Genomic DNA, 23,055 nt, shown 5'->3' on the forward strand with positions numbered 1-23,055 from the left:
GCCAACAATGTCTATAAGACTTTAACACCCATGACCAAGTAACTGGAATGCAAACACATTTAAAGATGAATGCAAGATCGACCTGTTATATGTTATTTAATTCGGTTTGATGTACATGTATTTAAATCCCAGCAGCAGCACCAAAAACATTCCATTAAAATCAACGGAAAAGAAAATCACTTTCTGCTGCCAGAGATCCAACAGAGTAATGCATGCAACTGAAATCAGGAGAAAGGCTAGGCTAAAGAAGCATGTAGTAATGAACTAATAATACTGAGATAGCATTAGAACAGTGTGCCAGACTTAAATATGTATCACTTCCATGTATTGCAGCAAAAAACACAGGAACATGATGTACATATCTTCAGTAGTTCTTTAATACTATGCCTTGATTGAAACTCTCATGGCATCTCGCCTTCTTCTGCATCTTTAATAAATAATTCACAAATGTAAAGAAGATTACAAATGAGGATGCCATCTACAAATCTACACATAAATTGAAAAAAGGAGAAAAAAACATGGAAAATAAACCCAAAAAATGTGGGCCATCTACCATCATGCATCTCAAAATATACAAGATAAATATCTCATGACTCTTGAGAGGCACCTTGCACATTATCCTGGCAAAGGTCAGACTGTTCAGATGGTGACTTGCCTGGGATGACAGTAGGAGGTGACCACTGATCTGGAACCACAAGAAAATATGCAGACATTGCTTTTCTGAAACGTTTTTTGTATTGCTTGGGTGAAATCACAGTTGGAGATGCATTTTTTGGCCCACCCAGGATGCCTGACGCTTTCACCCATGTCTCTAGTTGCTTGTCCCATGTGTACTGCCTCATAAAATCAATAATTCCAAGAACCAGCTCATGCTTATCCTCATCTACCCCAACCAGTAAAGAGTAATCCATGACATCAATAGACTGCAAAAATATCGGTAACAGAGATCAAAAACTGACATATGACTAAGATAACCTTTGCTTTAAGAAGGCAGCTACCAAAATAGGATATGAACTTCAGTAACTTATAGTCACACCTGATAAGTCGGCTAAGGCAAAAGAATGTTTTCAGGCAAGTACTCAAGAATATTTTTTTTAAAGGACTATTTGAGGCTTTTTGGCCTCACCCTACCATGATACTCTAAATAAAGCAGTGAGGCTAAAGGAGAAGATATAAAAGGTGTCATGATATAAGAAGCTCTTGCAAGATGCATGATTCATACCTTTTATTACAACTTTTACACTTGAACATTTCCAAAACCAATAGATAAGAAGAGATATCCTCTCTCTCTCTCTCTCTCTCTCATGCGCGCACACATGCATGCATTTATATATGTACATGTATGTGTATATGAATATTTATGTATACATGTATGAGCGTGTGTGTGGGTGCATGTATATTCCTGTGCATTTTTGTGTATTTCTGCACGTGGATGGTAAAATATAAAACATTCACCCTGTATCATAATTGTTTTCAAATGAACATTCTATGACTTCTATAGCACTCATAACAAGAAAATGGAGGAAAAATTCAGCACATATAAAATTTCACTAATATGGAAAAGGTCACTCGGAACTTTGAGAAAAGAGCATAATTTCTCATTAAACCATGTCAAAAGACCGCTTGCATAAACAAAATATGATTTTGTTGATAATTCTTGCAGCCATAGAGTTAAACAGTCTTGCCAAAATTTGAGTACAAGTCCACCCACTCTTCCCCAAAATAAATAAATGAATAAATAAACTGTAGCTAATTTCAAATTAATAACATATAATATAATATAATAATCATATAGTACCGCAATCAGGAGTCCTACAGTCTATCAACACCATAATAATAATAGCACATGTACAAATAGACAAGCTTTTGAAAGCTAAAATTGACCTTAGTTGCCAACAAAGTATCAATTGTCATCATAGAGTATAAAACATGTTCCTCACTTGAGTGTAATTTTTTATCACTTTCTGATTTCTTAAAATCCTCAAACGTGAATTTTGTTCCAGCTGTCACAATAGCATTCTTTAATATGCTAAGGAGGCCCATTATATAAACAAGGCAAGCAAATAAAAAGCCTAATATAACAGATAAAACATAATAATTAATCTACTCACTGCTAGAAAGGAAGTATCATTCCAAACAGCTCTTTCAAGAAGCCGCTTTGCCTTGTTTCCCATAAATATTGGAGAAGTTGGCATTGCCTCAATCAAGTTCTGATCAAGAAGTACTTTATTGTTACCACTTGAATCTGGATTATACCGCGACCTTGAAGATCCCTTAAGGTCATACAGCCTGGTCACATTCCGTCCAAACAAAAGATTCTCCATAACCAGCAAATCCATCCTTGACTCCTTTCCACCCTTCAGGTGTTTAATTGTCACCTACAATTAAAACACCAATGAAGCAAACAACTACAATTCAGGAATAGTTAAAAAAATGTCAGAGAGCAAAAGAAGAAACAAGAGCCAAATATATACAAACAGCAAGACAATGATTCAAACAGGGGTGGGTAAATAGTGTAGCTGTAATACGAGGACATGCTTTTGACAAAAAGCCAAGTTAATCAAAGACCATCCATTAATTTTCCATAAATATCTATAATGCTGTTAGCATGACAGGATTTGATTCATCTATTACCAGAAAAATGGCCAAAGCCAATATTCACATGCTAAAAGTTGTGATAGATGGAGTAGATCTCAGAAAACATTCACCCTTGATTTGGACACGAGAAGAATTTCACATTTCTGAGTATCAGAACCAACTGGTCAACTCATGCATGACACGAGCACCAAGTATGGTTTTTTTTTGTTATATATATATGTGTGGGTGTGTGCGCGCCTGCGCGCGGGTGGGGAAGGGGTGAATAACTATGTTGAGAAAAATTGAAAGAGAAAACCCCTTTTTTCCTTTACGGCTTCTATGTACATCTCCATCAAGATGTATATTCATAACAGTTACCAGCCCTGACCAGTCTGTTTGTTCATACCAATATCTTTCTTAGGGAGAAGAAAACATTTTCATTGTCATTGCTGTCTCATAATTTCATACCCAGTACTGAGAGGAAACACAGGAGTATACTAGTGTCAAATCTTTCTACCAATGGCACATAATATATCAATAACTGACATTTCTTGATTAAAATAACTAAGGAACAAAAAAAATCCTTTATCCTGTAGAGGTAGCACAGTCTTCAAGGAACAATGGACAAGAAAGGCAAAAAATGAGGCCAACATAAAGCACTTCCAAGGGAGCAACAAGAAATCCACAAGGACAGCAAAAATTTAAACAGCCAAAATGCTCTGCAAGCTGGGAACCAGAAGCATTCAATTGACAAAACTTAGCCCCAACTGTTAAATGTATGCCTTACAAGCCAATATGGCAGACACGTTGTAATAATTCTAGGACATATATTTGTACTTAAATTATTGATTTATCAATATAATGGATATTTTCTATCCATTCTTGTTTAATATGTCCTAGAATCATCTTAGGAATTAATAAATTAAAGATACATAGTCTCAAGAATTGAGACTTAAAAACATATATGATTAATTCCTAAATTGCTCCGGATCGATGGATTGTCATGGGGATGGTAATGGATCCGATTAGATCGACGCATGGATCATTTCTTTCAGGATCGACGAGTCTCTAGTTTACAATATAGAGACACTGAGCGAGAGTGTAGGTGGTTGTTAGAGAACATCGGTATTGTGTGTGACTATACGAAAGATCACATGGATGTCTACTCACTCGTCAGTGATCATTTCAATGCTATAATGGTGTGAGTAGTTCTTTGACCTGCGGTGCCTCGACTGCTCACAGTGGGGTTGCTGTAGTTTGACTGCACATAAACATGATCTCTTAACCATTTAGATCCTTGTAGTGCATGTTGACTACAGTAAATTCATTGTAGGAGTGGGATATGTACCTAGATGGAATCTATCGATCTTAGTAGATAAGGAGTAATCCTATGAGGTTTGAGAAGCTGAATCATTAAGTCTGTGGCCACAGCAAGTGATTGAGGGAAAAAAATTTCCATCAGTATCAAATTTAGACTTGAGCTAATCGAATCTTTCATATGATGAATGTTGGGATTTGATGAGTTTTCATAACCTTCATCTTGTCGGAACTTACGATAGAGAAATTGATCACACGATAATTACATCTAAAAATTCTATTCATTTTATTCTGCTGGATTGTCACCGCATGCTGCTAGACGTCACTAATGGATTATGAGAGCTCACTAGGATCATTCTAGATCAATGATCCATGTTGGATGAGAGTTGGAAGTGTTCCAACCCTGAAAGGTGTTTCGATGATACTATAATGGAGATCATGATATATCTCACTACCAGACAAAACAGAATCTATGAATTATACACAAAAAAGGTTTGATCAGATCAAATGATTGGATCATGATCAAATTGTCAATATGATTGATAATTTGGATCAATTTATAAAAGCTACAAGTATAGGATCAGCTAACATTAGCAAGGAGAATCTAATTGCAATTGTTGCAATTCAATTTGATGAAATCAAGTTGAAAATTAAGTCCTAATTAATTAAATTAGATTTAATTTATTTGGACTTGACTTAATTGAGTCTAATTAGACATTTGGATTTCAGATTTGAGTCCTACTTAGATTAAGACTGAGTCTGGAATGAATCGAATTCGAATTGAGCCCAAATTAAGTATGCTTGGATAAAGATGCAAGAGTTCCAGTCTCACTGTGACTCTCTCTCTCCTCTCACGATAGAAAGGAGGGGTGCGCATCCTCCTTTGGCGTGCGACAAAAAGGAAAAGAGGGCGCCAACCGCCAACAGAGAGGGCGCCAACCTCTTCCCTGGGATTCTCTTTCTCCTTATCAGATTGGATTGGGTTGGTTTAAGTTTAAACTGAAACTCTTATCAGATCAGAGTTTAAAAATAACTAAACACTATCCCATCCCTTGGCCGCTATCTATAAAAAGATGGGTTTTCTTGGGCATGGAGAAGCAATCAAGCTAGGATTTCCACCTTGTGCCGCCCCCTTCTCCCTTCCATCATCCACACGCCCAAAGCCTCCCCTTCTAGTCGGCCACATAGAGAGAGAAATCAAAGAGGAAGAGATCAAAAAAGGAAGAGAAAAAGGCGAGTTCTCCCAGTCTCTCTTGGTGTTCCTCCAGTGCTGCGCGACAGTAGTGCGCATTATTCCTGCAAATCTTCTTCTGCGATGATCGAAGATCAGATCCAAAACAGCAAAATAGAGATCTAAAAGAGAGCTAGCACCTCGATGGTCTTTGGCACTTTCGATCTACTCCAGCCCCATGTGGATACCCGTAGAGGCCGAACGTGTGTACAACTTTCAACGAAACCTGCAAACATCCTCAGATCCAGATCTGAAGAATTTTGCGATTCAGATAAATGATCTGATCACCAGATTATTTTTCTTTATGAAATCAAATGCTTGCTCTCTTATTTTTCATCATATGCACTAAATCCGTAAGCGTTAGATTAGATCTATGCATGCATAGATTAAAAGTAGTTTTAATCTAACTTCCGCTGTATGTTCATAATAGTTTTGAAAAATTTTACATGTATGACACATCAAAACCCAACACCAATGTCCACTAGAATTAAAACTAGAGAACTAATAGATATGCAAATATCTGCAGCTGGATTTTCCACCTTGGACACACCTTTCCTCATATTGGATTTCAATCTTACCACAAGTATGTGGGAATGTCATCACTTACCAATAGAAAGAACAGGCCAAAAACAAGCCACAAAGCAGAACATTATTGCTTAAGACTATACCTCCTATTTTGAATGGTGTTCCTCCAATAAAAAGCAACCAATAATCAATAGCAGCAGAACTTTATGACCACTGGCCCCACCGCCTAGTTAAGTTGAGTTACAAAGCATCTTTGCATGCATACCATTATATTATCATGCATATATCATTATTAAAAAGATTACTATATTGGAAAAATACAGATGGTTGTCTGAGTTAAAGATCGCATGATGACATCGGTATGGCAGGTGGTGCATATACAATGTAATAGAACATTGCCAATGGAAAAACAACAGCAAAATACAACATAGATCCCCAGTGCGACCAAAGCAGCCAGCAGTAGAAAAATCAAATATCTTAAGTTTACTATTTTGGTGCCATTGGCACGTAACAATAAAAAAACTCTCCTGAGTGGCTTCATTCATGCACTCTAGACATTGAATATCACTCATCAATCTCTAATCATATGCATCTTTACTAAGAAAATAAGTTGACTATGCTTGACTTGCATCACTGCACACAACTATTTATCTGAGAGTCCTAATATATCCTGAACACTAACAAGTAAGATTTCTGAACATGCACCTACAATCTGAGAAATTCATGCATGCATATATGTATGGATGAATATATGCATTTTTTTAATCATCCTCCATTCGTCCAAATTCAAATTCTTTTAGCAATGTGGGGAGAAGAGAGAAGAACAACAGAAACATAGTTACCACGCATGAAATTTCTTAATAGAAACTTTTCTCTCATCAGCAGAAGCTTGAAAACATTGGCTTTACTCATGAATATACTAAAGATAATAGATAGCAAAGTCAACTCAACAAATAAAAGGCTCTCAAAGTAAAGAATTTACTGAAAAGAATGAAAAAGCTCAAGACAATTGATACCTGGTAGATGCCTAGAATCTTTGCCAAGCATGTGGGACTTCCAGTTTTTATCGACTCAGAGAGATATTTAAAATACTCTGGAGCAAACTTGATAAATGATTCTAGCTCTGTTTTTGTTACTTGCTTTATAACAAACCTATCGTCCAATGATTTTGCAAAAAAGACATTGCTCTTTCCGCCCTGTGCTCCCCATTTCTTACATCGACTGAGAGACCTTACAAAATCAAGCTCAGATGGACAACAAATTCTCCTCAAAGCCTCGAAAGATTTTGCATAATAACAAGTAACTGTATATCTTGCTTTTCCAAGTGGCCCATCATCCCCAAAAGAAACTCTGATGTGCATTGCTTTTGTAGATGCAACTGGATCCAAAACTAGGGGTCCCCTGCTCCCAGACAAGGATAAAATGCTTTCATCAACTAACCCGAAACTTTTAAAACTTTCTGAGGAAGCATCATCTAAACATTGAAATGAGTGAAAATTTTCTGAGTCATAGATTGGCAATGACAATGAAGAATCCCTGCCATCTCTTGCTTTTTCCCGCTTTTCGGACATCTGAAAATGATAATCAGGAGATACAAGTGCATATGAAATGATACTTGTTGGTTCATCATCATAAATCGGGATGACAGTATCATTCACCCCAATGGGAAGAAGCAGCCTTGCTCCACCCTGACGCACCAAATCCCGGAATGAAGAAACATAGACAGGATTGTACTCACTCAGAGCACTGAACCTTGGGGTATTGCCTGAATTCTTGTTGATATCGCAATAAAAAGTTACAAATGGCATTTTAATAAAGTTTGAGAAGTCCTCTGAACTGTCTCTCCACCTGGCAGGCAATGCAGAGGCAAATAATTTAGTTGCATCAGCTCTACTTTGCTCTTCAGAATCTTCTAATGCTGGCACTGTAGTTTCAGCTTCTACAGAGGCCGATGTATTGGACATGCTGGCGTCAGCAAGTGCAGGGCCACTTTCACCTCCCCACTTTGCATTCAGGGTGTCTGACAAATCAGCCCTAACTGGGAACTGCCCATCAGAGAGGACTCTACGGACACCAAGCCCAGGTTCCAGAGGGTCCAATTGGTCACCTGCATTTATGCTGGTAGACAGACTACCATTGCTTCGTTTTCTATTCATATTAGCCTGCTCATGATTTCTTTTCTGCTGACTTGCATTACGCTGGTTAAAATGGTCAAGCCCCTCTTCATGGTCAGCTGGACATGTGCTTCCCATAATAGAATCCTCACCTCTGGAATTGGAAAAAGCAGTCCCCAGACTCATAAAGCTTCTTTGTAACCTGGGGGCTGTATTAGAATCCACTAACTTTTCAGTGGAGTTAAGCTTCTCCTTATTTCTTGTCATGAAAGCACTAAGCACTTCATGAGGGCCATTATGTGAACCAGCAGAATATGATAATCTTTGATCCCAAAAATATGACTGAAAAAGTAATTGCCTTCGTAGTTTATTGACCTCAAGAATATCAATTGGGGGTTTTCCTTTCCTTGCCTCTTTTTTCATTATTTTCTGTATAGATTCCTGAAACGAGTCAAAAGTGTCAATCAGAATCTGGCTGCTGACAGTGGTCAATCATTAAAAAGATGACAATGTCATGAATAAAAGCATGCCGCTTCACCTCAAATTCTGCTTTTTCTTTTTGTAGAATTCCTTCAAGTTCTATGGTGGCTCTCCTTGACTCTGTAACTTTCATGTTTCCATCAAAAGACCCTGTGTTTGGCTTTCTCTCTGCAATTTGACGCAGATCATTGAGTACCTCAGTGAAGAGAAGTTCTGCTAATTCAGCAACCTGTTGCATTCAATTAATATTGTCAGATCCAAAAAAAAAAAAAAAGAACAGTCAACTTTTTTTTTTTTTTTTTGCAACCACTAAAGCAGTGAAAATAACTGTTATCACAAGCAAGAGACCTCGTTTGCTTCTTTTTCTACCCACTCCTGATGCTGGTAATTAAAATCAAGTTTTGGAGGCGGCAGGTAAACGGAGTGTAGATTGATTGATGCATACCGAAAGCAGGCAACCATTCTCCCAAATCTGCTCATGTAAGGAAAACAACATCTGCAATGAGTAACAGGGGATAATGATGATTGGAGATAAAGAAGACAGGATAGGAGGAGGAAGTACCCATAAAAGCGGAGGCAATCCCTGTGGAGAGAATGACCACAGCTAGCTACTCTACTCGCAGCAGCATGATTTGAAAAGCTAAGCTCCAAAAATTTACCGAAAGATAAGCCCCAGGCAGCATCAGACATCACAACTCTTCGAGTTGCTGGAGGAAGCCCATTGACCCGAGGACAGCGTAAGCACCTGTGCCACATCCATATTTTGCCATCTCGTTCTCCAGGCAAAATAAAATCTGTCAGCTTCCTAACAGATATTGTCAGACTGCCTTGGCGATGAGTATAACAATGAACATGAGCTTCTGATGGCATCTCACAGGAACAGCACCGGTAACTCTGAGACAAATAGCAGCTATAATTAGTCACATAAGAGGCAAGTAATTAGTAAAAAAAAAATGTATAGATATAAACTTTAACCTTTGTCCCCTTTATTTTTGAATGTCCAGATTACTAAACTTTTCCATCAAAGGGAAGAAAGAAATTCTAACCTGGTCAAATAGATGGTCACGTAAGAATCTTCCCAGAGGCTTGTCAAAGTTGCCATAATATTTGATGCGAAATAGATGTGCACGCTCACACACAGTCCCTTTCCATACACAGCGAGAAGAAAGGGAAACCAAAAAGCTCTGATGATCAGAAGGAGAAGGGGGGAATTCATCATTTGGAAATATATGCTCATCCCTTGGGTTATTATCTTGGTATGAAGTACCTAGGTCATAAGAACCTGGTTGCTTTTCTATCATCTTTTCGACATCCATTTGGGTCTTGTCAGCCACCATGCCACCTCTTTCAAAGGTCACCAAACTGTTGTGACAGCTAGAAGAATTGGTAGAATCTCCAGTAAGCATATGGTCATCAGTTCTGAAGGTTTCTGTATCAACACAATCCAGGAAACCCACTTTGTTCCTCACTAATTTAGTAGAGGAGGAAGAGTAGCCAGGACATGCATTCAGCTGCATTTCAGTGGGGAAAGCATCCATACTATGTGATTTGAAAGCATGTTCAACAAAGCTACTACTTTCAACAGGAAAGTCATTCACATTGATGGATGGAGGATGGGTAGAGGCAGATTTTACAGTTTGGGAATTATGATTTTCATATGAGTATGGTGACACCACTGCTTCCACTTTTCCAAAGTTGCCAGTTAAGTTAGAATCGGATGTATTGGCTCTTTGCAAGTCAGTACTAGTTTGGAGCTTTCCAGCAGAAGGGATAGTGAAACCAGGTATCATGGATATGGACCTGTCAGTGCTAGATGGTTTATCTGGCAGTGCGACAGTTATTGGAGACTTCAAGGGAAGCTCTGGAAGAGAAGCACCTTCATCTGCAAGAAAAGATGTTTCCAAGGCCAAGTGATACGCTGCAAACACTCCATACTGGACAACATGTTTAACCTTTTTCAACTCATCCACATTAGCACCCTTCAGCAAAATCTACAAGAAAGAATGTGGGAAACAGTCAAATGGATGAAATTTTTATTATATCTGCATCCAAGCAAATTTACACAATATGTTTATCTGGCATATCTAGTATATCCTTAAAAGCATCATAAATGAAAATTGCAATGACAATTTATGAATGACATATGCTCCTACTCACCATAAGTTACAGAAAGCTTGACATATTAGTACATTCAAAGAGTCAGATAATTTGAGTAGCAATTATAATTTGGGATGCACATATATATTGAAAAAACATAAAAACAGCATCGTAATGTAACTTATACATAATTTTCACACTTTTTCAGTTTAGTTTTTATTTGAAACTAGCTGCAAAACTAAAACCAGCACTCAACATTTTCATCCCAGTTTAGGACCACCATCGTAGAATTATCATTCATGAATGATATAAACATGAAGACAAGAAATAACAGGAATAGCATCACAAAGTTTCAGGCTTTTAAACTAAAGATAAGACCATCATGTCTAATACAAGTCTGATAAAATAAATGTGAGAGTTTCTTTCGAGCAGCGAAGAACAGCCTTAACGTAACATCTATCAGATTCACAATTGAATATATTTTCTCAAGAAAAGAGTATGGACAGTCCGTATATTCCTAAAAAATTGTCGCTTGGCAATTACTCTAAATCTATTAGCCACCTAAGTAGGACAGACATAACTGAGAAAGGCATGAAGCAAAATTTATGGTGTCATAGAAGCAATGCTAAATACAATAACTGTGAGGATCCATATAGGTGTGTATTTAATCCCATATATGTTGTTTGTTTGGTGACCTTAGGTACTTATATAGGGCCCAAAAACCAAAACAACACCTTCTGACTAGTTATTTTAAGCGAGGACCTAGGTCAATAGTCAAAATAAATGGTATTAGAGCAAGCCCGGCACATGGCTCATGTGAACTAGGGAAGACTGCAGCATGAGCCCTCTTGTGGACCGATCACAGGCCGTTTGTGGTATTTATGATTGAATTTGACTAGATATAGACCCATAGCCTCATGAGAATACCGGGGCTTAAACAAAAGGAGTATGTGGAGGACCATGCAAGCATTTGTTTAATCTATATCATGCCAAAGAATCTAAATAATACGTTACAACTAGCCTTTTTGAATGAGATCCTGAGACATTACAATAACCAATAGTTACCACACAGTAAGCAAGTCCCAACAAAATAAAATAACGAACTTATTTACTTGTTTCATTACAAGTGATTAGGGGGAAAAAATTATAAACATTAGTTGTTGCAGACATGCAAGGGATTATGAGATTTAAAGTACATATGACATCATAAACAAAACCCATTATTTTTGAATGATCAAATAAATGAGGATATGATCATTACATAAGAAGATCTAGAGTTTGGAACTCACGGTACAACCGAAGGGCTTTGGGCATCCTTCAAAAAACATTAAAGTCTTTAGTGCTTTCTTCCCACCCTGACCAGCACTTCCATGCTCTTCGAAATATTTCTCCACATGGAACAAGTCACAATGTCCTAGCTTCGGAGATGATAGATGATCAATTGAAGGGACAATCTGAGCACCAGTACAGCGAGCTATACGCTCTAAAAGTGGCCTTTTAATATTCAAGACAAGTGAAATATTTTTGGCAAGCAGATACTCTTGGGCAAAACGAGAAACTGATTTCTCTACCAAAAGAACATTGGGGTGGTGAGCATCTATCTTTGCAACCGCCATCTTCAAGTGATCCATTTCCTGAACAAATAAACAAGAATATCTAAGAAAATGCAAAGATGCATGTCCTTTCATCTCTCCCTCACAGCCAGTAAAAATACAACTATGGGAAAAAGAAAGGAGAAATAAAAGGAAAGTAAAGGGGTAAGCTGAAATAGACCTGCTGCAACAATGTATCAAAACTTGACAGCAGATTTGTTACTCGCTGATATTCAAGAGCTCCTCCAAGGATTAAGAAACGGGGCCTTCCTATTTTTGATGTCATATGGCGATGAGCCACATTCTTCTTACAAACAACTCCTTTTACTACCATGCTAGAAAATCAGTTAATAGAAGTGTCATGAGCAATTTATCACTTCACAACTAAGCAACAATAACATGGATCATAGCATGTGCATGAATAAGACATATGCCTATATTATTACAAGTCTATGTGGTCATGTCGCAAAATACGAAGCACAGATGAACCTTACATTTGCTTCCAGAATCAATGAGTTACATTAAACAACAGCTTATCCAGCCAGATAAACACAATAAGGTCCCATTCAATGACATAAATCAGCATTCCCCTAGTAAAATTCTTTAACTGCAACCATTGCTTACCTGTCACTGTGGCGCCCACAAGCTAGGCATTTAACTTTCACATATCCACCAGGATCCATTCCTCCTCCCTTGCTAGTGTCTGGCTTAAGAAGAGTTGCTGCTTCCCATGACAAAGACGTAATTATCTCCAACCAGCTCTCCTTGCCATCTTCTTCACCCATTGGTAGATTTTCAACCTGAAGAAGTTGAGCTACCAAAGCCCTAAAATGTCCATCAAGAATATTTTTCATGACCTTCCTATGCTCCTCACTTGATCGGACTCTACTTCTGTAATCACCACTTCCAAAACTATTCGATGAGCGTAGATATCCCCACTCTCCCGTAGCATCCTCATCATCATCATCCAATAGTGTGGCTTCTCTATCATCTTCTGCATCTTCAGGGTCAGGAGGGAACCAAAGTTGTCCATTATTCTCAAAGTCCACAGGCTCCGCATCGACACCTTTCATGCCATATATGGAGGAAGAAGCATTATATTCATCACTATTATCAAGGCTTAGTTCTTCCATCTTATCGATTCCTAAAGCAGAATGAAGTTCTGTATTATCACACACTGAAGAGCAATTGTCTTTAGCATCAACAGTTTCTTCTGCAGGATGGACATTATTAGACCCATAACCCTGGTCAACTTCATCAAATTCAACTGAACCATAATAGTCATCAGAGTTCTTCAAATGCCGTGGTTCTGAATCAGAACGGCATGCACCATACTCATCATCATCATCATCACTCCTGTAATCGAAGACCAATGAAGCATAAAAAATGAGAAAATCTAGACAGAATAAACAGGTGGACAGCCTAAATCATAATTGGCCCAGAAATTTGTTAACGATGGTTTCGCACAAAAGAGAGATTACATTTCAAGGTTTCTTCCATTAACTCCTAAGGGAAAAGCCTGTAAAGGAATACCATAATAACATAATTTTACAGAAGATGAGGTCTATATCAGCAATTTTTTCAGCAAATGAATCTGGATGCAAGAATGTGAAAACTATACAGAAAATGCAAATATACCTGCAGAAATAAAAAGCAAAGGTTCTGATAGGAAGGACCCATAGAACAGTGTTTTGAAAGCTTCATCAAGCATTATTAGAAAACTGAACTGCTAAATGTTCTAATGAGTAAACAACACCATTGCAGTAAGTGTTCTAGGATATTATATTCAAGAACTTGTAGGAAGAGGTGATGAATTCCCAGGTAGAGGGTACCATATTAATGTTGAAAGTTAAAGTAAATTTCTTGTAAGCATAGGCCATTAAACATTTATCAACTGAAAAACTTGGAAGCAGACCTATGTCATATGTAATTTCAGACTTCTGTAAACATTGAAGGTTCAACAGGCACATAATGGTGTCCATCGTTAGTTCACTGGAATGGAAAAATTAGCACTGTCCATCGCATATCATTATAGGATGATGAAAAAATTAGCATGTTTACATGGAATACAATACAAAAGTCTAAAGAACATCTTAATACTTGCAAAAGGTAAATGACTCCTAGTTATCATAATCTTATGTAAACCCTCATCTCTGAGAAAGCCTTTTAATCAGTGGAGAAGGAGTGCACAATGAAAGGATGGAGCAACTCTAGTTGTTGGTTACAATTCCCATTTTCTCAAAACACCATATTACACTTTAATTAAAATCATCGCATCATGATATCTTGGATGTGGATTAAAAAACAACTCTCAAACGCCTACCACTTCTTTAATCTTCCTCCTCACCGGCCAAATAAAATACTTTCCATTATAGTTCTTCACAATGCATGGATATCCTGTGGAAATAATAACTAGCATCCCTTATGCCCTTGACATGAATGTGTGCGAGAAGGAACGGCACGTGGGGGGGGGGGGTGTGGGGTGGTGTGTTAAAGATGATACATCCATCAATCTGTACATACGCACAATTGAAGACACATACATAATATGCACACCAATCTAGATGTATCTTAAAACACTATAAGAAATGGAACCACAAGTATGCAGATTGATCAACCAAACAACAGGCTTGCCTTAAATGAATAATTAGCACACTGTAAAATTGTTAATTGAAGGGAACGGAAAATTCATTCAGTCTCATGACTATTAGAAAACATACCTGTTCAAGCAAAAGCCAAAATGATTACAAGGAGTATCTCCTACACCCACCATTGAATCCATGTTCCTTTTTGACATCAACATATGTTGCTTATCCAGATAAGGTTCCGTTTGATTAGACTGACTGAGACAAGGACCAGAACCATATGGACCTTGCTGATAAACTCCGGTGGAATATGACACAGAACCCACAGTCATAGAACTACTGTTATTAGTGCCACTGGACTTGGTACTGGCCAAACTTATGGTTGAAGGAGAAGGACTGAGGACTGGGCTGGATGGATGAACTCCATTACCGGCAGCCGCTAGCTCTGTTTCCCATTGCTTAAAGCAATAATTGCAAACTCGAATCCGCTCCCCCTCCTCCCGGTCATTCTTTGGGTCATCAGATGCTACTGGAATAGAATTCGAAGTACACTTTGCACAGAAGACCCGCCCACATAGACGACAATGGTGCCTACGGTTGAAGATAGTGAACTGTGAATCACACTCATAACATACTCTACAGCTATGATCGGGCATCCAAAAGTCCCTGGACACATTAGCTGGTTCGGTCCTTCGAGGAATCCAGGATTTCACTGAATGAAGGAGATCAGAGAACCTTTTATCAGGGGTTCCCATCTACGGGCTCTTTCAAGCCCATTCATTGTGATTTACTCATCTGCAGACTTCCTTCCAGTATCTGAATAATCTAAGAAACCAAGAATTCCAGTGTGCTGATTTTTCATCTGCAAGATCAAAATAACATATTAAAATCCTAAGTTTTAGAATGCTCATAATTTATCGGGAACCAAGAGTAAAAGCACTAAATTCACCTCCTAAATCACTCCACGGTGATGTAGATGATTTCCTTTGAATTCCAGATCCATCACTGACCAACCACTCCCTACTCGAAAACCAATAAAAACTTTGCTTAGAATCCACCAGTCTTATATTCGAACAACACCACCGTCTGAAAGAATCCAAGAACACGTCTCCTTCAAATCCATAAAAAAAAAAAATCGTAACGAGCAGCAAGACCACCGGAATCCGCTCCTGGAATTAAATAAAGAGCTATACTGAAATCCTTGTCCAAAATAGGCCAAAATCCTAACACAAAATGCAAGAGAGAAGCCCCAGATTCAAATTAGGGCAACCAACGCATCGAAAAGCAAAACATCTGACAGACCCAACAAAATCCGGTACGACAAAGCGAAAAAACCTCCAGTCCGAGACCCAGCAATCAATCCAAGCGGCGATTTAGGAGCTCGAAAAACAGCGTTAAAATGATATAAATAGAAAGGAGGAGATTAACCGGCACCTGTGATCCCCTCATTTCCGGAAACTTCGTGGCGAATCCGGTGACTCTCCCAACCGAAATCACGAGCACCGAAAAATTAACGCGGACAAAAATCGACACGAAGGAAAAGAGAAGAAAAGAAAAAAAAATCTCAACTTAGATTCTCTCTCTTCCGCGCGTCTCCCTCCTGCGGCCGAGAACGCAAGCCTGATGTTTTGTCTGTCTTTCAAAAAAAAAATAAGAAGGAAATTACATTTGTGACATCGACAGTACGTAAATATCAAATTACAAGTGTATGATTCCCCTTCTTTCGCGACGTCAGCCGTTGGCTCTCGCATTATCCGCTTCGAGATCTGTGCAAAGAAATTGGAGTGCTTTCAGATCCGTGCACGGCACGACAAAAAACCAATCAATCATACCATCGCGCGAATGATACAACCCGAACCCAGTTTGTAGTGGGCCCCAAGGACCACGCTATGTGCGTGAATGTGTGTTATCATGACCCGTACATTTGGACCGACTTGGTAGGAGAAAAGCACAGGACATCCACCGTCAGTAAAATTAAATATTATTCTATTATATATTTTGTTTAAAAAAAAATAAGCATCAATTGAACAGCTGGATTCCAAGATGCAACAATTCACGCCTCAAATATTATCCAAATAGTGTATAAACCAGGTACAGAATAAATATATAAGTGAAAAATTAAAATTTTCCCATGAATAAAAAAATCCAGTCAATCTTATGTCTCAATTCACAACTTTTATTCATACAGATCTAGCTTTCCAACTTACTATATTCATACTTTCTTACTATACTTTGAGAGAAGATGAAAAAGGAATAAACTAATAACGCTATTAAGTATCATTTAATATTTTTCCTGTTCAAGTGATATGAGAGGATTGGTGTGAGTGGTCCTAGCTCATATGAGATTGGTAAGCATTTTACAGGATAAAATTTCTAATTTGTCTTTCCCCATCAACCAACACATGTTGGATTGGATAATCTGATAAGTGCTAATGGCTTTTTCATGCCAGCTTTATTCTTTATTACCATCAAACCTTTCATAGTCATTTTTTTTCCTAAAAAATGATAATTTAATTATCTTTTCTTGTAAGAAAAAGAAAAATGATGAGTTACTTTTATGCCCTCATGTCTTCACTGTGGACTTTGGGCAGTATATTCTAATATTTGAGTAGGGCCATAAATGGATCATGTTAATCCATAATTATATCCGGTCCCATCCGGTTGGATTTAGACTAACTTATTCTCTAAGACTTGTGGGTTGGATTAGGGTGAGAAATTGGATCTATTTTGAACCATCAATCATATCCAAATTTTTAACTTTTGGATTACCTATCTTGATCCAGCTCATGAATCATCGAGATCTAATTGATTTGATAAGAAATATATTCAATTTGTCACAGTGTATGAGCCCAAATCACATAGAATAAAACTCTTCTTTATTTGTCTATCTCTAACATCTGCTTAATTATCTTTAAATATTCAATATTTGCTTTTTATTTACATTGTTCTCAAGTATATCAAGAATTGTAGTTCATAAATTTGTATATTAAATAAGTTCATTTTCTTGGACCTTTTTTTAAAAAAAGTATTTGAAAGAAATTCATGTTTTAAGTTGGCATTAACCTGACTTTATTTAAACTTTTTAGTGTTTTTGCATTTAGACATTGGTTATTATTTTCATTTATAAAAGAAATTGCTCAATGCTCGACTCAAACAGTATATTGAATCAGATCTATTCCAACTTGAACTTAAATATTTTGAATTAGATTCGAGTCAGATCATGCTTGTCTCTAATCTAACCTAAATCTAAAATTTTTTTTATAGATCTAATCTCACCAGAATCTTATTTGTCAATGAATGAGGCTTAGGTCCAAAATCAAGAACCACAATGTAACTAGGGTCCCTGTCGAGGTCAAGCATCCCGTGATTCACCAACATATACGCAGCTCTATATCCGCATAAGGATAATTTACATTCAAATGAATTCCGTTTCTCTGAAAAAGAAATATTAGAAGAAAAAGAACAACAAAAAAACAGAAAGTGAAATTAAAAGAAGCAAAATTGTCCGGGCATGAACAGTTTTGTCGATGTACACCCGATGTATCTATCGATTGTTTTAATCATAATTTCAATATATTTTCTTCCATACAATGATCATGGTTGGGACCTCGGATCTAAACTATATTAATATCTAGTAGGGCTTGTGGCTGAGCCCGTTGAAAGCAAGCTGGAACTTAAATATTGGTGGGCGCCTTGGCGCGCGTCAGAGGAAGAGAGGCTCATGGGTAGGGGTCCCAGGTCACGCCGTTCGTTGGTGCGGGGAATCTTGGTTGGCTTATACGGTCCTTTGGCTGAGCCTAGCATCGGGTAAACTATTCCCGAGGGTTCTATCATTCATATTAGTTGAGATATAGTCTACCATAACTTAATCATTAAATAATTTATAATGCTGTCCAAAGTCTGATTAGCTAAAATTGTGGTCCGTTGGATTTGTAGCATAGTTAGAGTTGGATTGTTGCCCCCGATAATAAGAGAAGATTTTCGTTGTAACGATGATATCATATTAAATTTATAATAATTCTGTCAAAATTTAAAAATCGATGGAGCAATGGAAGATATCATTATGCGAATTGATAAAATACATGATAATTGATGTAAAATAAATATTTTTATTAAATTATAATAAATTTAATATAATATCACTGTTGCAACGAAGTTTTTTTCCAACAATGAAAGGGCCTTCGTTTATTTAGAATTGTAACCTTGTAAATAAGATCAGGGTGGTTGAGTCTTACGCTTCAAGAGACGAACTAAAAGTAAAGATTGCAAAAATATTAGAACAGCCGTATTAGCCCAATAAGTCACTTCCATTCAATCATTAGAAATTGAAAGGTGACAGGTCCTACATTAATTAATAGACACGCGTCTACCATGAGACCCTATATGAAAGGTCCTTTAGGCTTATAAACATGTCCATGTCGTAATCACTTATATTCTGTGATAGGCTCGCTGGATATGAGAAATTAATATATGAGAAATTAATTTTTGATTGCACCAAGAAGTTTTAGCCTTGAGATATTTGGATTTAATATGTAGTCGGGCAAATAACTGATGATACTTCCTCTCCACATACAGGCAGATCAGGGCTACGTAGCATTATGAGTACCGGCAACAATAATCTAATGGCCAAGTTACTTTGCAACTATATTTCATCCATTAAATGAAGATCTAATAATTGAGACAAGTCTGGTGGTTTAGCCTTGCTCTTGAATTAAAGTGAGGTGAGATCTCACTTCCAGATCCTTTCTCTATCTTGCTCGGTCCAAAAGCTTGAGCCAGTAGGTGAATGGGAATATGAATATGCAAGATCAGTAAAAATTTTTACTCATCTGACGTAGGACTAATCCTTGAAACCCTCTCTCATGTATAGAATCTGAGGGATGGAACTCGAAGAAGGGTGCTTTGTCGATTTGCAAGTGGGAATGTAGAGGCATCGGTAGGCAAGAGGGATCGTAAGCCTCAATATCTAGTGAAAGTCCAATCCAAAAGTTTAATAACTCATTTGGTTGATGAAAAATGAAGAGGAGAAGAGTAGTTCTTGAAAAGTAGAGAGAAGATCTCTTGTTTGATTGAAATTTTTAGAAGAGAGAGAATGAAAAAAAATTTTCATAAGAAATCATTTCTTATATTTCATGAGAAGTGGAAACCTACGAAAGATGTGAATTTTGGTATCTTTCATAGGATGAAAAGTGATAGTACCTTCTTCTTTCCTAAAATATCCTTTTAAGATCTACAGCTAAAGTTTTACAAAATAGTAATGGATAGTTACGATAAAATACTGAATAGTGATATAATATTATATTAATATTATCTTAATATTTATATGAATATAATATTAATATTATAATATTTATTATATTTTAATATTATTCTAATATTTATACTAATATAATATTTTTATTAATATTAATATAATATTTATATTAATATATTAATATTAATATAATATTATATTTAATATTTTATAATTTATATTTATAAATTTATTGTATTAAATATATTAATAAAATATTAATATATATTAGTATTATGTTAACATAATAAATTATTATGGTCTAATATTATATTACAACGTATTAATATTATATATTATATTAATATAATATTTATATTTATATAAAGTTTAGGAGCAAAAATGTATGGTCTTATATCTACTAAAGGTATAATAGGTATTTTATATAATTTTTCTAAGAAAATGGATGCTTAACCAAACGTAAACTACTCTGTAATTAGTCACTTTTTCATGATCAATCAAACATGCCAAAATTTTATTTCTAAGAAGTAACTTTCTGCTTCCTAGGAAGTTACTTTTAGAAAAAAAAAATACTTCCTGCGAACCAAACGAGTTCTAAATTATTAAGAAAATAAATCTACTGAGTATATAAAGCTAGCTAAGCCTCTAACCTATCAAATATAGGATAATTCCTAAGCAATACTCTCATAATTCCTCATCTTTCAAGCAATCGAACTCCCCAACCAATCTCTTCTTTGGCCATAAGCCTGCACAAGCGATACAACCCGAGCATTGGATTAAAATCCATACAATCAACATCTATGGGTTAGAGTTATATTGCCACCACCATCTTTATCTGCCCTAAGTTGATTAAAAAAATGTGGACCTTTATGTTTCAAGGGGCCAAGTTACCAAGTAGTCAAACTTTGCAGCTTGAAGTGTTTTGGCTTTTAACCAAGATACATACATTTAGAATTCTAGACAGCAAAACATGCAAGTCTAGGATATTGGCAATTGATAAATCCTAATTTGATAGTTTAAACAGAAGGCAGCTTCATACAAAGCTAAAGTTGATTAGAGGCTAAATCGATTTTGCCTGCTGGAGCTGGTTTGGATCAGGCAAGATTTTGGTTACATCAATAGTAAATCAACAAATTTCAACACAATCGTAGAATAGAAAAAGTCAGATCTGTTTCAGAACTGAGGTTCTTTTGATTTCTGCTGAGTCCGCAAATAAATCTAACAAGAGACAAGAAGTAACACAAAGTGGAAAATTATGGGAAGAAGAAGAAGAAAGAAGAGGGAGAAGCAAAGGTGAAATAGAAGCTGAGAATAGGGAGACGAGATGGAAGAGGACGTGCCCTTTCTTTTTCTTCTGAGCCATATGAGGCCAGCGATGGCTTTTTTTGGACTGCCCCACAATCTATACACCTGTACAAATACATTAAATCATAAGCCAGTGATCTTCCAACACGATAAATCGCACATCTGACATCCCACATGTTCTCCATTTGAGGTGCCACATGTCATCCATTTAATATAGCAGATGTATCACATTTCAACATAGCACCCAATATTATATTTTTGATTAAAAAAAAAAATTGCCCATCAAACCCACATGCTTCAAATGTAGCCATCCAAATTGCTGGATGACAGAGACTGTCCAGAGGAGAGATTAGATCTTATTTGAAATACAGTGATTTTCGGATTAGAGAAGACATGTATCTTTTATTGGTGGTTGTTCCTTGCTGATATATTTGGACTGCTGAATAATAGATTGTTAGAGAAATTTTTAATAGATTTGGCGGCCTGAGAATACAGAACACGTGATTTGAATAAGAAGTGATGCATGGTGGTGACGATATTTTTATTGATGGAGGAGACTAGTTAAATAGAAAGGATTTAATAAAGAAAGATCAAATCGGATCAAATGGTAGGTAGCACCAATGAGAGAAGATCTCATAGAGTATATATATCATTCTCTACATAGTAAGTAGCATCTGTGTGTGCAAGAAATCTATACCAATCTCTGTTGAGATTTTTTCTCTATTTATAATATTTTATTTTCTCTTTATTTGAAACTCATTAGGCTATTTGGGGTGGTTGCTGTAGGTATGCTGTGGTCATCTATTTTCTTTGCTGCATCATTGGAAAAATGAAGGGTTCCGATATAGCTAAGATTTATTTTTCTCTATTTTTTTTCATCAAAGCAATAGGGGGTTACTGTCTAAGAAATGATAGCCTTCCTCTGCCTATGATGTATCATGTGGAAAAGAGAAGATTGCTGTTAGGAATGAGAATGACGGACGGTGGGGGGTGAGGAGATCATTAGTGCTGTGACAGTGCACTATAATGGTCACTATTATGGTGATCAACATGGGTATTTAGCCACTATTGATCATCATTGATGGTAAGATATTTGGAAAGATTATTGAATACAGTAACATTTCGTTCCTAATTGAGAGTGGACATGATTACAACAAGCGTGTAGCAGTAAAAGAATCAGGATGGTTACAGAGGGTGGTGGAAAAAAATGAATCGGCATGGTTGTTGCTGAAGCACATTAGCCCTCCGATCCCATTCTATTATCCAAAAAATACAAACCTAATACCCCAGAGTTGAGTTTAGGTTTCGAGTTCAAACTAAGGGGTTCGGACTGGCGAATTCAGGTTCGTGGGTTTGGATTCATGGATTCAGGTTATTGAACTATTGGGCTATCGGGTTTCAAGTTGCTGGATATTGAGTTGTTGGGTTATTGGGTATTGGGTCATTGGATTATTGGATTTTAAGTTGTGGGTATCGGATAGTCGGGTAGTTGGTTTATCATGTATTAGGTTATCAGATTTTGGGTTGCAGGTTATTGGGTGATAAGGCTATGTTGGTCGGGTCAGGTTTGGGGTCAGTGTTGGGTTTGGGATTAAGGTTAGAATGAGTGGTTGGGTTAGGGTTACGGTTAGAGCTAGGGTTCGGGTTAGAGTTGGGGTTTGGGTTTTGGAGCGCTAGGGTTAGGAATTGGGTTCTAGGTTAGGATTAGGATGAGCGGTCGGGTTAGGGTTAGGGTTAGGGTTAGGACTAGGGCTCATGTTAGAGTTAAGATTTAGGTTATGGAGGAGGGATAGAGATGGACAGAATAGAATTTTAGTTTAGGAAGAGTCGTAGAGGGTTAGGATTCAGGTTAGGACCAGCAGAGATAGGGATGGTGGTCGGGAGTGTTAGGGTTAGGATTGAGGAAGGAAATTCAATAAACAGCTGATAGAGAGATCGAGATGGCTAGGGCTCCAGTTAGGGTTAGGGCCAGGGTTTG

At 37.0% G+C, this 23,055-nt stretch overlaps 1 protein-coding gene across 7 annotated transcripts; it reads right to left on the reverse strand.

The window, feature by feature from the left end:
* Positions 1 to 300: 300 nt before the first annotated feature.
* LOC105041983 (1-phosphatidylinositol-3-phosphate 5-kinase FAB1B) lies at positions 301 to 16,139 on the reverse strand. Of its 7 annotated transcripts, none has more exons than XM_010919070.4 (13): positions 15,953 to 16,139; positions 15,468 to 15,538; positions 14,654 to 15,380; positions 12,558 to 13,289; positions 12,115 to 12,268; positions 11,631 to 11,975; positions 9,291 to 10,235; positions 8,807 to 9,138; positions 8,593 to 8,716; positions 8,303 to 8,473; positions 6,667 to 8,205; positions 2,112 to 2,378; positions 301 to 923 (listed from the first exon to the last, which is right to left on the reverse strand). In XM_010919070.4, the coding sequence occupies exons 3-13, from the start codon at positions 15,271 to 15,273 to the stop codon at positions 588 to 590; spliced, it is 5,565 nt and encodes a 1,854-aa protein (XP_010917372.2). In that variant the 5' UTR covers positions 15,274 to 15,380; positions 15,468 to 15,538; positions 15,953 to 16,139; the 3' UTR covers positions 301 to 587. The 7 variants fall into 7 exon arrangements, 6 of the variants coding, with proteins under 6 accessions (XP_010917372.2, XP_073110107.1, XP_073110106.1 ...); XM_073254006.1 differs by having other exon boundaries at positions 15,468 to 15,604; XM_073254005.1 differs by having other exon boundaries at positions 15,468 to 15,629.
* Between the last annotated feature and the right edge of the window lie 6,916 nt (positions 16,140 to 23,055).

This window comes from Elaeis guineensis, chromosome 3 (genome assembly GCF_000442705.2).
Source record: "Elaeis guineensis isolate ETL-2024a chromosome 3, EG11, whole genome shotgun sequence".
In the NCBI taxonomy this organism is placed as follows: Eukaryota; Viridiplantae; Streptophyta; class Magnoliopsida; order Arecales; family Arecaceae; genus Elaeis; species Elaeis guineensis.

Coding starts and splice junctions, on each gene's coding strand:
- LOC105041983 (XM_010919070.4), bottom strand. CDS start 15,273: ATGGGAACCCCTGATAAAAGGTTCTCTGATCTCCTTCATTCAGTGAAA. Junction 12,269..12,557: donor TGTGGGCGCCACAGTGACAG/GTAAGCAATGGT, acceptor CTGATTTTCTAG/CATGGTAGTAAAAGGAGTTG. Junction 11,976..12,114: donor TTGATACATTGTTGCAGCAG/GTCTATTTCAGC, acceptor TTATTTGTTCAG/GAAATGGATCACTTGAAGAT.